We start from the raw sequence: 13,184 nt of genomic DNA, 5'->3' as shown, positions 1-13,184 counted from the left end.
ACAGAGAAAAGAGAGAGACAGAGACAGAGACACAGAGACACAGAGGAAGGGACACAGACACAGACAGACACAGAGAGACAGAGAGACACAGAGGAAGGGACACAGACACAGACAGACACAGAGAGACAGACACAGAGGGAGGGACAGAGACACAGAGACACAGAAGGAGGGACAGAGACACAGAGGGAGGGACAGAGACAGAGACACAGAGACACAGAGGAAGGGACACAGACACAGACAGACACAGAGAGACAGACACAGAGGGAGGGACAGAGACACAGAGACACAGAAGGAGGGACAGAGACACAGAGGGAGGGACAGAGACAGAGACACAGAGACACAGAGGAAGGGACACAGACACAGACAGACACAGAGAGACAGACACAGAGGGAGGGACAGAGACACAGAGACACAGAAGGAGGGACAGAGACACAGAGGGAGGGACAGAGACAGAGACACAGAGACACAGAGGAAGGGACACAGACACAGACAGACACAGACAGAGAGACAGAGAGACACAGAGGGAGGGACAGAGACACAGAGAGACACAGAAGGAGGGACAGAGACAGAGACAGAGAGAAAGAGAGAGAGACACACACACACAGAGACAGAGACAGAGAGAGACACAGAGAGACAGAGACAGAGAGAGACTGACTGAGAGAAAACCAGTGTTTAAGGGAGCAAAGGTTGCAGAGGACACAGGAGAGAACAGAATCCAAACAGTGCCTGGTCCAGAGGAGGGCCGTCTTTTCCGTGCTGAGATGGGAGGGAAGGGGCAAGATTACATACATGGACGCCTACAAGTTTTCAGGTAGCAGAAGAGGAATTTGAAGGTATTCTCACCCGAAGGCTTCAAGTTTCTCAGTGAAACCTGGCGCTAGGTCATCTGCAGAGGGTGAAAAGAGAGCTGGGACAAGAGGGTTCCTAGAGGAAGGCTCACTTCTGGAAGAAGAGAGGGATGTGCAGAGGTTTTCCAGGCAGCCTGAGGGCCTGGCCGCGGGCACCGCCGACGTACCCGCTACGTCATTCTCTCCAGGTCTGGGGAGCAGCTGTGGGGCGGGGCACATACGCCAGAGGGTTAGTCTCCTGCCGGCCCGGTGATGAAGGTGGGGGCCGAAGCATGAGAACCGAGGGTAATGCTGAGAAGGACCGAGTAAGATGGAAGCTAAAGGGGAAAATAAGCAGAGCCGGAAAGGCTCCAAACACTGATGAGAAGTCTGTCCACGTTGGGGCCAAGGATGGAAGGGGCCACGGTTTCTGGCAAAGTTATAGTCCGGGGGTGGAGAGACCTGACCCGGGCCTCACTGCAGCATCCAGGTCTCAACAGAGTGACTGGCGGGCACGTGGGAGGGCAGGATGTGTCCCAGGACGTGAAGGCAGGCGGCCGCCCTCAAGGATGGGCCCCAGGAGAAATGACAACGGTGGCTATCACTTAATTAAACGCCTCCTGTTTGCAAATCGCTACGTTAGACATTCTGCAAACTTGTGTGCCCCACCCTCATAGAGACTCCAAATTAGACAGGATCACCTCTAGTCGCAGGCGAAGAAATGGAAACTTCATGACGCGTTTTCTGTGTGCCAGCAATTCCACTCACAGGCACATCCCCAGCAGAAATGAAGGCATAAGTGCACCCAAAAACGTACAAAAGTGTCCATAACAGCATGGTCTGTAATATCCCCAAAGCTGGAAACAACCCGTACGTCTACTCACGGTGAAACGATAAATAAATTATGGCATATTTATACAAGGGGCTACTACGTAGCGGTGAAAGTGAAAAACAACAACAACAAACAAAGCTACAGACAACACGGGTGAATCTCACAGACATAAAGGCGAGTGACAGGACACACACTGTGTGACTCTCAATACATGATTTTAAACGGGCCAGACTGAGCCTGGGGTTAGAAGTCAGGCTGGGGCTCCCGTGGGCGGCACGGGAGCGGCGATGGGGGGGAAGCGTGCGCGGCGCCGGCAACGCTCTAGCTCTCGTTCACTTTGTGGGAATTTGGGAAAGTCTGTATTTGTGTTTTGTACACTTTTCTGTACGTATTTTATATTTCAATAAAGACGTGTGCTGGCAAAAACATCCACTCTTGTCCATGAGCTACAGGGAAGACACAAGAATAAAATGAAGGAAAGTAAAGCTGGCAAACGTTCGGAACTCACGTGCGGCTGCGCGGCTGGTGAACCGTCTGGCCGGGAAGGAGCCCAGGGCCCCTGCTTGGCCTGCAGCCCGGGGCTCTCCCACCGCCAGCCACGCCCAGAGGCCCGGAGCCCCCGCCTCCCGCTGGCCACGGTGGCCTTGGGGACAGAGGATCAATGCCCCGGAGTGACAGTCTACTGGGTCTTGGAACAGCTCTGGCAGCTGTTGCTGCTGATGTTCGAGGCCGGGTTTCACGTCTGGGGCGTCTCGAGTGTCCCTACCTCACCAGGAAGCACTGAGCATTTCTCTTGGGACCTGAGGCGTAACCTCTGACCTCTGACCCCAGCCTCCCACCTTCTCCCCTTCAATCCACCCCCGCGTGGCCGCGCCGTGTCTTCCCAGAGCAGCCCGGGTACCTGGCCACGTGTGAGAGGCCAAGCTCCCCTCCCCTCCCGCGACTGGCCTTCCTGGCGCATCGTGCCCCCCTCCGCGCCTCCCCCAGTGTGGGAGGTGAGGCCCCACCGTGGTGCGTCCCGCCATCGAGGTCTCCCTCTCCACAGACCCTCCCGGCAGCACCGAACACGCTGTCATAGCCCATCCCTTTAAAACTCCTCCCGTGATCCATGTTTACCTCCAGCTGCTTCCCATTAGAACAAAATGCAGAAAAAACAAGAGTGTCTGTGCGCTCCATTCGCCGGCCCCGCCATCCTCCTCGGGTCTTACCTTACGGAATCTCTCAGCAGGAACAGACGTGGCGTCCCCCCGCCCCCCAGGAGCCCCTTTCACCTGCTTCTAAGAAACGGCTCCGCGCCTCCGCCCTCCTCCCCAGCCTCCTTCAGGGCCCCTCCTCCTTCTGCAGCACCTGAAACGTGGGAGGGACGGAGACGGAGACGTGGTCCGCGGCCCTGGCTCTTCACCCACCCTCGCTGCCCAAGTGCCTCTTCCAGGCTCAGGGTTTTCAGCATCACCTCTACGCTTGGGGCTCCCAAACGGGATCTCCCCACTGAGCTCCAGACTCACACCTGCAACCCAGCACTCCCCTTGGGGGCTGCTAAGCTCCACAAGCATTCTCCATCTGCTCAAATCCCCTCCTCACGTCAGTAAGCGGCACCAGATATATGCGCAGCTCAGGCAGGACGGGTCACCTCACTCCTCTCTTTCCCCAAAAACGTCAGCCAGTCCTGGCTCTGCTACTGTGAAGTATTTCCTGAATCTGACCACTTCTCCCTGAACCATCCTTGAGCTCTTGCCCAGCCCTCCTCCTCCAATCCTGCCCTCCTGCCCTCTGTGCGTCCCACAGCCGGCAGAGCAATGGATCCTTTCATTTCGTTTTTCACGGAAAAGCATTTTATTTTAAATATAGCAGTGTATACATTTCCTTTTGAAAATGGAGATCAGACCACATCTCTCGCCTGCTCAAAACTCTCCAATGCCATCCCACCCCACGTGGAATAAAACTCCAAGCTGCCACTGCTGCCCTGTAAGGCCCCGCATCACCTGAACCCGCCCCCGCATCACCTGAACCCGCCCCGCATCACCTGAACCCGCCCCCACATCACCTGAACCCGCCCCGCATCACCTGAACCCGCCCCCACATCACCTGAACCCGTCCCGCATCACCTGAACCCCGCCCCGTATCACCTGAACCCGCCCCGCATCGCCTGAACCCGCCCCGCATCGCCTGAACCCCGCCCCGCATCACCTGAACCCCACCCCGCATCACCTGAGCCCGCCCCGTATCACCTGAACCCCGCCCCGCATCACCTGAACCCCGCCCCGCATCACCTGAACCCGCCCCCGCATCACTTGAACCCGCCCCGTATCACCTGAACCCCGCCCCATATCACCTGAACCCGCCCCGCATCACCTGAACCCAGCCTACTCCTGGCCTCATCCCCCGCTCAACTGCTCCAGTTACGGGGCCTGGCCCGCCCTCTGACAGGCTACACCTGCCAGCACCCCAGGCCTGTGTTTGCTGTTCCTTCTAGACCGTCCCGTCGCCTCTGGGCAGTGTCCTCCCTGTGACCCCTGGTAGGAATCCCCCCCCACCAAGACTGTTGCTTATATACTCTTTCCTGAAACGAGGTTATTCTTTGTAACAAACAGATGTTACATGTGATGTGTGTATATGGTCTCTCTGAGTATCATCTGTCTCACCCACTAGAATGTGAGCTCAGGGCCAAGGGCCTCTCCGTCTTACTACCGTCTCCTAGTGTTCAGAAAGGGCCTGTTGGGGACCCACGAAAGAGCTGGAGAATCAATGATTCCGTGGAACCCGCCTCCCTACTTAGAAACACAAACATGATCCATGAACCCTGCCTAAAAAGAGTGAGGGCGGAGCAAAGCTCAAGGCCCCACCTCCAGGCCCCCAGCCCCCAGCCTGCCAAGTGCCTTCTTTTTTTTGGCCGCGCTGCATGGCAGCAGGCATGCAGGATCCTAGTTCCCCGACCAAGGATTGAACCTGTGCCCCTAGCAGTGGAAGCTCGGAGTCTTAACTACTGGACCGTCAGGGCCAGGGAAATCTCCCTGCCACATGCCTTCCGTGCCCTATTTTGCCTAAACCTCACGACTGCCCTATGGTGGGCTTTACTTCCATCTTGTGGGTGGGCATCTCAGGCTCAGAAAGGCAAAGGGACAGGGTCTGAATCCAGGTCCAGCTGCCTCTGGAGACCCTGTTCTGACCTCCAGACTCGCTACCTTCTGCGCCCGGGATGTTCCACTTTTCAGGTCAGGACGGGGTCCTGCTGGCACTGATGCGACAGCCTGAAGGGGCTGTGGACCCTCCTGGGGAGGCCAGAGGGGGGTGGGAGGGAGAGGGTGGGGGGCAGGAGGCCGTTCTGTTCCTAGCTGTTTGTAAACAGCGTCCGGACGACCAGCTGGTCCTCTCTGCCGTGGACCCCAGAGACGAGGAGGGTTCACAGGCCCAAAACCTCCCCCATCTCCCTTCCCCCACCAGCGTCCAGCCCTGCGCCTCAGCCCTTGAGCCTGGGGGTAAAATAATTAGGCAGAGGCTCTGGAGAAACCAGGCCACGGGACGGGGCTGGGGCAGGAAGTAATTAAACTCCCTGCCTCCCCCTTTACTGAACTCGGGGCCACTCTCCCCGCATCCATCAGCTCCTCTCTGCCACCGGCAGCAGTTTTTAGCCTCACGAGAGATTAAGAAAAAGTTGATTTGGCGAATACCCAGGCACGAAGTCTGCAGGATTCAGGGAGAGGAGGGGAAGGTCTCTGTGCCACTTTCAGCACCTGGTCCAATTTAACCTCACAGCAACCCTCCAAGGTCACCTGACGGGTAACACGGTCGACTCAGGAAGCCACGTTAATGAGGCCTGTGGTCTAGAAGGTCCTCAGCGCTGAGAGTGTGCTTCCCTCCTGAGGGGACTTGGTGAGTTCTCTGGCTCGTAAGGGACAGGAGCTGGGTCAGTCCTGGACACCTCGGGCTCCAGACACCGGGGGCTCCCCCCACCCCCGTGTCCTGGGCCAGCAAGCCCTGGGGGGACAGGCCCCGAATCCAGACCCGTCTTCCTCCCCCCTTGTGCCAGGAGAGGTCTGGTAAACAAGCTCAGGCTGGTCTGGAAAGGCTATTCCTGTTTATCCGACCTGGCAGGCATCGAATATCACCAACCCCCCCGCCCCCAGATGTCCGACACAGATGCTCCAGTCTCTTGGGTGGAGGGAGAGGCTGATGGGAGCAGATGGTGGGTGCGGGCTCTGGCTCAGCCTGGGGACCCCAAGCCCCGGCCTACCTGATCTGGTAGCAAAGCCCCGCGCCCCTGCATCCCCCAGCACTGCTGCACTTGTCGCGTGTTCGGTTCTCCGTGGTCCTGCCTCCCTCTCCGCCCGGCCCATCCAGCCAAGCTGTGTCTCTGCTGCCTCGCCGAGAGGGCAAGCGCCAGGGGCAGCCCAAGGGTGGGAGCGGGAGCTTCACTTGCTGAAGATCCATTAAACTGAATATTCTCTACCTACAGGAGAAACTACATAATACACGAGGAAGAACAGCAATTAAGACGGACACACGCGGACCCCACCACCTAGTTGCAGAAGTGTGCTTTCTCACACTCCCGGTGGACAGAGGCAGCGTTCAGATCCAGGGTGAGATTCTGAGCTGGCCGGGCCATCGCTGGTGCCTCCCCGTCGCCTCTCCTGCCCCCTCCGCCCGGCCTCCGGGGCTGTTCTGGTTGTGTACCCACAGGGGTTAATCTCCTCCAGCAAGGAGCCACGCCACCCGGTCAGTGCACACGGCAAAGGGCAACGGGTGCTGCTGGGCGCTTCCGCTTTCCCGTCCCTGCGGGGAGTCCACGGATGCTGGGCCGGCAGCTGAGGCTGCGGGGCAGGGACCACAGGGAGCTCAGAGGCTTGGGCCCAGCAGCTACCGGCTCACGGAGGTGCTCGAGTTTTCCCCGAGGGAGAACCCAGAAGGGCTTCCTCCACCCTGACTGAGCTGCCCCCGCTCCTGCCTGGGCGCAGGTGCTAATCCCAGCCCCCGGCAGACCAGGGAGGAGGACGGGGAGGCAGGCGGGAGGTCTTCTTTCCCACTTGGGAAGGAAAGAGAACACACGGCTGACCCGCTGGGATCCGGTTCCTGAAACCTGAGCCAGGACGAGGGTTTCACTGAACCCTTGGCTACACACCTGCCAGGGCCGTCTTCCACCTGGGCGGGAGGACCGGGATGGCACACACTGGCTGAGGGCTCTGCCCCTTTAGGGGGAGGGAGGGAGCCAGGGGTCAGCTCTGTCAAGCCCACCCTGACCCCCTGCTCACCGGGCCGAGCTAGCACGTGTTCTCCAGAACCACACCAGCTGCACAAGAAAGCAGACTTGGCAACAGTGTGACGGGAGGACAGGATGGGTCGGGATGGCGTTGGCACAGTGGCGCTGGAGGGCTCAGATCAGGCAAGGTGCCTGACACTGCCCAGGGGCAGGGCAAGTCAGGGAAGACTCCCTGGAGGAAGTGGTACCTGAGACCCAAGGACAGATAGGAGCTGACCTGGAGGAAGCAGGGGGTGGGGGAGAAGCAGAGCGAGGTCCCTTCCACAGCGAGACCCACCCAGCCTGCATAGGAACCTTGGGGACCCCGCCCCAGGAAGAGCCAGAGTTCAGGACCCAAACTGGGCCTGCCTTCCACTCTTGGTCTCTATGTATTAAATAAAAAAACAAACAACATTTTACTATGGAAGATCTGAAACGTATACACAGAAGTAGAGAGATGAGTATAATAGCACAGTGCAGACTCACCGCCAGCTTCAACACATCAGCAACTGTCTACCAGCCGACAGTCTCGTCATCTATACCCTGCCCACTACCCCCCCCCCCGCCCCGCCCCGGCCGTAGCAGGTTTTTTCCCATAAGTGTTTTAGTGTCCACATCTAAAAGATAAGGATCCTTTAAAAAGTATGCCCTCGGGCTTCCCTGGTGGCGCAGTGGTTAAGAATCCGCCTGCTGATGCAGGGGACGCGGGTTCAAGCCCTGGTCCGGGAAGAGCCCACATGCTGCTAAGCCCGTGCGTGCGCCACAACGACTGAGCCTGCGCTCTAGAGCCCTCGAGCCACAACTACTGAGCCCACGTGCCGCAACTACTGAAGCCCGCGCGCCTAGAGCCCGTGCTCCGCAACAAGAGAAGCCACCGCAATGAGAAGCCCGAGGATCGCAGTGAACGGTAGCCCCCGCTCACCGCAACTAGAGAAAGCCCGCGTGCAGCAACGAAGACCCAACGTAGCCAAGATAAATAAATTAATTAAATAAATACAAAAAAAGAAAAAGTGCGCCCACAACCGCATCATGAAGTCAGGTGACGCCGGCTTCTTACTCTTCTGCTTAGAGGCAGCTCCAGCACCGCCCTCCCGGCCCCACGGCTCCTGGGCTTCTTGACCCAGAGAGCCGACACTTTGGAGCTGCGGTTTTGGCTTCGAACAGGCCCGATGAAGGCGATGAGGTGGACGCTCCAGCCCTCGCTGAGGGGATGAGGAGACCAAGGCAGGTCACAGTGCGGGACACCGGTTCTCAGACCACGTGTTTCAAAGCAGAGTTCGTACCAGGCTCGAGGTTTGCTAAGGGTGCTGACGAGGCCGCGTCCCCGGGCTTGTGCCCCCTCCGCAGGTGACACGGGTGACTCTGCCCACGGCCCGGGAGCCGCCGAGCTGCTTGGGCCCCCGGCCTGGGGGAGGAAGCGGTGTGGGGTGTGGAGGACCGACAGCCTCTCCCCAAGGGAAGAGGCCTGGGGCGCCTTCCCCACAGGCGTCACCGTGTCCCTTGACTCGGGCTCTGCCCGCGAGACAAGTGTCCACCTGGTGCTAACTGGCTGGCCGGGAGGGAGGCCTGCGCGGGTGAGCCCCTCACGTGCCCCGCGGCCCGAACGCCTCGCTTTGGGATCAGGAGTGTTTCCTGCTTGTCTTTCGCCTCCGGAGACCTTCCCAGCTGTGGGCCCAGAGCCTGGGGACTGGGTGCCAGGGGTCCGCTGGGGCGCTGACAGAGAGGCCAGCCCCGGGAGCGTCTTGCTTCCTTCCGTGTGTGTCCCAACAGCAGGTCCCCGCATCCTCTCCTTCCCATCAAGGTGGTAGTATCTACCCAGCACGTCAGAGCTGCATCTGGACCCTGCCCACAGGGTAATAAACTATCACTGACCTAAAATGCTACCGCTATGTTAGTTCCCGGCGCACAGCGTAGTGATCTGGTATTTCTGTGCGTTACAAAACGACCCCTACCCTACCAGTGTTTTGACAGCGCTTTAAACACAGGCCGGGGAGGCAGGGGCAGAGCTGGGGCACCAGCTCCTCCACCTTACCCCAGCCTGGCCCCCTGCTCCCCATCCTCGAGGGGCCGCGCGTGCCCACCGGCGGGCGCTGCAGCTAGTGTCCCCGCCGGACACCTCGCGGGAGTTTCAGGTGATGGCGCAAAGAGAGGTGGCCGGCGAGGTCCAGGCGGGGGGGGTGGGGAGGCAGCACACAGCAGAACAGTCTCCCCAGCAGACGCTCCTGACCTGGAGGAAGGGTGTCTGCGAAGTCGTCCTCCGGCCGAGGCCAGGCTACTTTGTCCCAAGAAAACCCACATATGAGCACACGGCGGAAACCCGGGAAAAACCCAGAAAGCCACTTTGCTTAAGCCCATCCTAGATATGCGCAGACGCTTCCCCCGCAGTCACCCCTACCCCTCCTCTGTCCCCTCCTGGTGGCAGAACACCTGGTGGCTGGGAAAGAACTTCATCCCCCAGCCAAGGGGCCTTACCCCCCAAAGGAGGGCTGCTCCCTCAAGAGGCTCCTCCAGAAAGTGCAGACCCCACCTCCCCTGGGAATGAGACGGACGGAAGCTGTGGGTGAAGGCGCAGACCCTGGCCTGTCTCCACTGCCCTGGGAAGCCCATCTGACCAGCTGCCTCCCATGGTCCACATGCCACGAGATGCCCAGAGGCCTTGAAAGCGAGCTGTCTCCACAAGGAGGGGCTGGCAGGAGACTGCAAGCCCAGTCTCTCCTCCTGCCAGGAGGGTGGGATGAATGGGAAGGAAAAAAGCCAGGTGTGGGCGTCCGGGTGGAGTCAACCCGAGAGTGACCACCCCAAGGGCGTCCCCTCCAGCTCCCAAGTTGCTAGCAGCCCCGCGTGATACGTGGGTGCAGGTCCCCCCAACACATCCGACCTCTGCTTCATGAGACAGCAAATAGGGGTAAGGAGCTCACACGGCCAGTTCAGGGGATGACAATCGGTTCTGAAACACTAAATCCTTTGCCAGCAAGAACTCTTCTTCTAAGGAAAGAGCATTCTCATCGTGGTGTTGGGGTCTCCCCCCTCCCCCCTCCCCCTCTTCTCCCTTCCCCCTCCCCCGCCCCCCCCCCCAGACTCACATCCATGGACATCTCCCTCTGGATAAGTTTCTTGGTCTCCTTTTCACAGAAGTTGAGCATGGCCTCCCGGTTGTACACGCCCGTGGACGGCTTCTCCGTCTGGTTCCTCTGGCGCAGCCCCACGGGGACGCTCCCATCTGGGTCCACCACGTCCAGCTCCTTCTCCAGCTCCGCCATCTCCTCAGGAGACAGGGTGGACAGCAGGCTGTCGATGTCGGGGTCCTCGCTCACCTGCCGGCGATACTTGGCTACCTTGGACATCTTGGCAAAGTGGGCCGCTGCTCTTGCGAGGGCTGCGGGGAGGTCCTGGTGGGCCGGGACGGGGTGCGAGCTGATCTGGACGGAGCAGACCCCCAGCTGGTCGAGGACCTCGGCTCCCCTGCCCTGCCTGCTGCAGGTGCCCAAGTGTGAACTGGGAGCCGCAGCCTCCCCAAGCCCAGGGCTAGTGGACCCGGGCTGGTCCAGCCAGCAGCCAATAAGGCCCCATGACGGCCCGGCCCCGAAAGGAGCGGCCAATCCCCGGGCGGGGGCGGGCCTGCCTCGCTGTCAGAGCTGTTTGAAACTTGAGGACATTCCAGGGAATCTTGGAGCGCTGTGTGACCAAATTTAGCACAGAGCATTTAGCCTTTTAAAGACAAGGGGGCCACGCAATGAGAAAAAGATATAATACAAAAATGCAGAGGCTGGCTGAAGCAGGCGAGAGCCCCGGAGAGCCAGAAAAGCAAGCAGACAGGACGCGGGCTTCACGGGCGGCCAGCCCCAGGCCTGCCCTGTTCAAGTGCACACATGACGCCTCCACCCGGGCTGGACGGCGCTGTGGTCAGCACGTGCTCCGCTGACTCCTTTCTACTGTATTTGGTAGTGAGCTGGGGACCCCCCAGTGTCCACAGCCCCAGGAGAGAACTCGATTCCAGAAGCCCCGAGCCACCCGCCCGTTCTCTCCTGCCGAGGAGGGCCCAGCATCAGAGGCCCCCGCCTGCCGTGGCCACTTCTTGCGAGAGAGAGCAGCATAGTGATCTGGTATTTCTGTGCGTTACAAAACGACCCCTACCCTACCAGTGTTTTGGCAGCGCTTTAAACACAGGCCGGGGAGGCAGGGGCAGAGCTGGGGCACCAGCTCCTCCACCTTACCCCAGCCTGGCCCCCTGCTCCCCATCCTCGAGGGGCCGCGCGTGCCCACCGGCGGGCGCTGCAGCTAGTGTCCCCGCCGGACACCTCGCGGGAGTTTCAGGTGATGGCGCACAGGGAGGTGGCCGGCGAGGTCCAGGCGGGGGGGTGGGGAGGCAGCACACAGCAGAACAGTCTCCCCAGCAGACGCTCCTGACCTGGAGGAAGGGTGTCTGCGAAGTCGTCCTCCGGCCGAGGCCAGGCTACTTTGTCCCAAGAAAACCCACATATGAGCACACGGCGGAAACCCGGGAAAAACCCAGAAAGCCACTTTGCTTAAGCCCATCCTAGATATGCGCAGACGCTTCCCCCGCAGTCACCCCTACCCCTCCTCTGTCCCCTCCTGGTGGCAGAACACCTGGTGGCTGGGAAAGAACTTCATCCCCCAGCCAAGGGGCCTTACCCCCCAAAGGAGGGCTGCTCCCTCAAGAGGCTCCTCCAGAAAGTGCAGACCCCACCTCCCCTGGGAATGAGACGGACGGAAGCTGTGGGTGAAGGCGCAGACCCTGGCCTGTCTCCACTGCCCTGGGAAGCCCATCTGACCAGCTGCCTCCCATGGTCCACATGCCACGAGATGCCCAGAGGCCTTGAAAGCGAGCTGTCTCCACAAGGAGGGGCTGGCAGGAGACTGCAAGCCCAGTCTCTCCTCCTGCCAGGAGGGTGGGATGAATGGGAAGGAAAAAAGCCAGGTGTGGGCGTCCGGGTGGAGTCAACCCGAGAGTGACCACCCCAAGGGCGTCCCCTCCAGCTCCCAAGTTGCTAGCAGCCCCGCGTGATACGTGGGTGCAGGTCCCCCCAACACATCCGACCTCTGCTTCATGAGACAGCAAATAGGGGTAAGGAGCTCACACGGCCAGTTCAGGGGATGACAATCGGTTCTGAAACACTAAATCCTTTGCCAGCAAGAACTCTTCTTCTAAGGAAAGAGCATTCTCATCGTGGTGTTGGGGTCTCCCCCCTCCCCCCTCCCCCTCTTCTCCCTTCCCCCTCCCCCGCCCCCCCCCCCAGACTCACATCCATGGACATCTCCCTCTGGATAAGTTTCTTGGTCTCCTTTTCACAGAAGTTGAGCATGGCCTCCCGGTTGTACACGCCCGTGGACGGCTTCTCCGTCTGGTTCCTCTGGCGCAGCCCCACGGGGACGCTCCCATCTGGGTCCACCACGTCCAGCTCCTTCTCCAGCTCCGCCATCTCCTCAGGAGACAGGGTGGACAGCAGGCTGTCGATGTCGGGGTCCTCGCTCACCTGCCGGCGATACTTGGCTACCTTGGACATCTTGGCAAAGTGGGCCGCTGCTCTTGCGAGGGCTGCGGGGAGGTCCTGGTGGGCCGGGACGGGGTGCGAGCTGATCTGGACGGAGCAGACCCCCAGCTGGTCGAGGACCTCGGCTCCCCTGCCCTGCCTGCTGCAGGTGCCCAAGTGTGAACTGGGAGCCGCAGCCTCCCCAAGCCCAGGGCTAGTGGACCCGGGCTGGTCCAGCCAGCAGCCAATAAGGCCCCATGACGGCCCGGCCCCGAAAGGAGCGGCCAATCCCCGGGCGGGGGCGGGCCTGCCTCGCTGTCAGAGCTGTTTGAAACTTGAGGACATTCCAGGGAATCTTGGAGCGCTGTGTGACCAAATTTAGCACAGAGCATTTAGCCTTTTAAAGACAAGGGGGCCACGCAATGAGAAAAAGATATAATACAAAAATGCAGAGGCTGGCTGAAGCAGGCGAGAGCCCCGGAGAGCCAGAAAAGCAAGCAGACAGGACGCGGGCTTCACGGGCGGCCAGCCCCAGGCCTGCCCTGTTCAAGTGCACACATGACGCCTCCACCCGGGCTGGACGGCGCTGTGGTCAGCACGTGCTCCGCTGACTCCTTTCTACTGTATTTGGTAGTGAGCTGGGGACCCCCCAGTGTCCACAGCCCCAGGAGAGAACTCGATTCCAGAAGCCCCGAGCCACCCGCCCGTTCTCTCCTGCCGAGGAGGGCCCAGCATCAGAGGCCCCCGCCTGCCGTGGCCACTTCTTGCGAGAGAGAGAGAGAGAGAGAGAGACAGAGAGA

At 60.1% G+C, this 13,184-nt stretch overlaps 1 protein-coding gene across 1 annotated transcript in view; it reads right to left on the bottom strand.

The window, feature by feature from the left end:
- The window catches only part of LMOD1 (leiomodin 1), a 34,751-nt gene extending 24,262 nt beyond the window's left edge, over positions 1 to 10,489 (bottom strand). Inside the window, exon 1 of the mRNA XM_024130694.3 lies at positions 9,976 to 10,489. Coding sequence (XP_023986462.2) covers positions 9,976 to 10,236 — 261 coding nt within the window. The 5' untranslated portion in view covers positions 10,237 to 10,489. The remainder of the gene's footprint in view (positions 1 to 9,975) is intronic.
- Between the last annotated feature and the right edge of the window lie 2,695 nt (positions 10,490 to 13,184).

The sequence above is a fragment of the Physeter macrocephalus genome, chromosome 4 (genome assembly GCF_002837175.3).
Source record: "Physeter macrocephalus isolate SW-GA chromosome 4, ASM283717v5, whole genome shotgun sequence".
Lineage (NCBI taxonomy): Eukaryota > Metazoa > Chordata > Mammalia > Artiodactyla > Physeteridae > Physeter > Physeter macrocephalus.
Note: the sequence above shows the minus strand (reverse complement) of the source record. Positions and strands in the feature narration are given on the sequence as shown.